Source organism: Myotis davidii, unplaced genomic scaffold (assembly GCF_000327345.1).
Source record: "Myotis davidii unplaced genomic scaffold, ASM32734v1 scaffold271, whole genome shotgun sequence".
Lineage (NCBI taxonomy): Eukaryota > Metazoa > Chordata > Mammalia > Chiroptera > Vespertilionidae > Myotis > Myotis davidii.
This window is the reverse complement of record NW_006284839.1, coordinates 1,135,830-1,139,184: the sequence shown is the minus strand read 5'-3', so window position 1 is coordinate 1,139,184 and position 3,355 is coordinate 1,135,830. Positions and strand designations below refer to the sequence as shown.

Genomic DNA, 3,355 nt, shown 5'->3' with positions numbered 1-3,355 from the left:
TCTTTCCCAGATATCGGTGATAACTTTTTGTTGTTGAAAGTTTGATTTCAGTTTGCCAGCCTTCAGGACTTCTTCATCTTTTGCAGGGATACCAGATTCCCAAAGGCTGGAATGTTATCTACAGCATCTGTGATACGCACGACGTGGCAGACATCTTCACCAACAAGGAGGAATTTAATCCTGACCGATTTATGCTGCCACACCCTGACGATGCATCCAGGTTTAGCTTCTGGGAAGGAGTTTGCAAAAATTCTTCTCAAAATATTTATAGTGGAGCTGGCCAGGCATTGTGACTGGAGGCTTCTCAATGGACCTCCTACAATGAAAACCTGTCCCACCGTGTACCCTGTGGACAATCTCCCTGCAAGGTTCACCCGTTTCCAGGGGGAAATCTGATGGTGGGAATGCCTAGGCCTCGGACTTATTGGAAATGTACCTATGAGATTTTACATAATGCCATGTTGATTCTATTTAATTTCTAAATATATATTATAATATTTATGTGTCTCTACTACAGTGCCACAGTCTTTAAATATTAAAATAATGAATTTTGTATAGTTTCCAAATAAAGTAAAATTTGAAGGTGCTTGTCTTGTATTTAAGATTCTTGTGCGGGAAAACTCACGGGGTTAATATGTGTACGTATTATATTTAACCAGATTTCTAAAGGTCTCCACACATGGCTTTATTTGTCATCTGTGCATATCTGCTTTCTGTGAGGAAGACACGTTAGCTGCTTTTTCGTTTAACAGTTATTAGAAAATATTTATGTGGCTGTGTGCGTTCGTCTAAAGGTAACTTTCCCTTTCTATCAAAGTTAATTTTAGATTTGGGGTGGGGGGGTTGTTTTACTTTAGAGAAAGATGACTTTGAAACGATAACACTTTTGGGAACAACCATATTCTAATATAACACCTTCAGCCATAAACCCTATGTTTAATAACGTTTCCACGTTGTCACACATCAATACAACTGGCTCCTGAAGTCAAGGTTTTAGGTGAGACAAAGCCAGTCACTCCAGTTCTTGACTAAAGTGAGACCAAAACTCACCGGTGTGTGTCCTTTACTCAGAAATTGCCATAAAAGCCGTACTGGGGAAGGCCAGTCTCTGGTTCAGATAAGTGAGTCCAGGTTTCCTTTATTGAGAGTACGGCAGGAGGAGCAGATTTAGCAAACTGACAGATAAAGTTTTTATCTGTGCTGGGCAACAGGGTGTGAGCCTGACATGACTGATAAAATGGCCCAGTCATGACCCTGTGAACCTTGGCTAACCCCCGTGGAAGCACGGTTTTGTCACATTCCTGACCCTGGCATAGCCATGTTCTGAGCTGAAGGCCAGACTCCATCCAGAAAGGTTAGCCCCGGTGACTTGCTGATGCAAGCACATTTTCCTTTTTGAAATGGCACAGTCTGCTTACTGAACCTCTGATGGCTTGTAGGTTTTGGACTTTAAAGTTTTCATTGCAATTTTAGGATTTGGCAATGCTACAGAAACTGGGTGGTCCACAGAGGTGTTTGAAAAGGGTCTGTCTACAATTAGAGTTACATGTTCTACCTGACTTGAGTGTTTTAGGTAGAACTTCTATTGTACTTATTGTTGGGACCCTTTGATTTTTAAAGGGTGTTTACATAACTTATAGTGCCCACAATAACCGTATAATACCTTTATTCAAAAAGGAGAGACCGTGCTGTGCAGAGGTGACCCCTCCCCCGATAGCAGTCGCCATGGATCATTCCAGCCAGGAGCACAGTGGCTAGAGGACATTATCGCAGATAATTTATACAAGGCCAGTGGCGAAGGGCTTCAATACTTTTTATGTTGCCAGAATACAGTTAGCCTTTCAAAACGTTTTTGGTGACGCCATGACCGCCTGTCTCTTTAGAGCAGAGAGTAGAAAGAAATTTGAACCATGTTAGCATATAATTCAATTTTTAAAATCCAGCTTTATTTTTTATCGGGAGAGCTTTGAGGAAAGTGCTCTCGCTTGCATTTCTCAGGGCTACATTAAGCCCAATTACACTCATTGATTACAGAGCGTTGCAGAATTCACCTTGAAAATACGTTAAAAATATAATCTGTGTTAATGTGCTTAGTGCTGAGTCAAGGCAGTTGAGAGTGTGAGGCAGAATCAATGCTGGTGGGCTGTCATATTGTGTATTAAATGGGCCCGGGTCACATCTATCTGGGGCAAGCATGTTTAATGGCACAGGCACCTCCACCCCATGGAGAAGTGTTTTGGGAAGAGGGCATGGTGCTAGAGTTAGGCTTGGCCAAAGTCGCGGGAGGCGGGGAGACCACTGTGGAAAATGTCTCTGGAGCTCCCAGGGGTATGGCACACGATGGAAGGGCACATGGCAGGGACGGGTGGATCGGCCACGCTGGTGAGGTTGGTGCCCTCTGCCTCCCCTTCACACATGCCCTTTGTGCTGGCCACCTCTCATCCCCTGATTGCAGATTGGTGTGGTGCCACCAATGACGGACCATTGTCCAGGCTGGCCTGTGAAAGCCTTCAGCTGGGTCTATCATTTTCATTCAGAGGGATTGTATAGTCTTCACCTCATGGAGCCCTTGGAGGCCCAGAGAGGGACTGTGATTTGCCTGCGGCCACCAGGGAGTGACAGAGCAAGGACAGGCCTCCTGCTGCTTCCCCACCCATCCACCCTTTCTTTTTCTCGACGGCTGATAACACCTGCCTAATTTCTCTCCAACTTTCTGTTGCGGACAACTACACCACCTAACTTCCCTTCATATCCCCTGCCACCAGGCCCCTGCCCTGCGACAGCCTAGATCAATTCTCTTACAGGCCACCAGAGGCAACTGGTGAAATGGGAGCAGTGACAGGGAGTGGCTACTCCCCCAGATCTCTAATCTCCTGCGAGGTTTCAGGGTGCTTTTCGTACCTTGCCACCCTTCAGAGGTCCACAAGGGGGCGGGCTTCTCCCTTCTATGCCAAGTGCAGGTCCCAGTGGTTTTCCCCACCAGTGTCCGTGAAATCCGACTTCCACAGACTCTGGCCTAGGGGCCTGCGTTTACCCCAGACAGTGAGAAGCTACAGATCACTTAGGGCTTAACAAATACCCAGCCTTAGGTCTGCTCAAGGCTGCCTGGCCTCTCTGGGAGGGTCACCCCAGGCTGGGTGGATCTGGATCAGTGGTTCTCAACCTTCCTCATGCCGCAACCCTTTAACACAGTTCCTCATGTGGTGGTGACCCCCAACCATAAAATTATTTTCGTCGCTACTTCATAACTGTAATTGTGCTACTGTTATGAATCGTCATGTAAATATCTGATATGCAGGATGTATTTTCATTGTTACAAATTGAACATAATTAAAGCATAGTGATTAATCACAAA

General features: G+C 45.5%; 1 protein-coding gene across 1 annotated transcript in view; it reads left to right on the top strand.

Moving 5' to 3' along the window:
- The window catches only part of LOC102757095 (cytochrome P450 26A1), a 3,698-nt gene extending 3,112 nt beyond the window's left edge, over positions 1-586 (top strand). The window contains 2 exon segments of the mRNA XM_015557994.1: positions 87-229; positions 231-586. Of these exon segments, the coding sequence (XP_015413480.1) occupies positions 87-229; positions 231-396 (309 nt within the window). The 3' untranslated portion in view covers positions 397-586.
- The last annotated feature ends 2,769 nt before the right edge of the window (positions 587-3,355 follow it).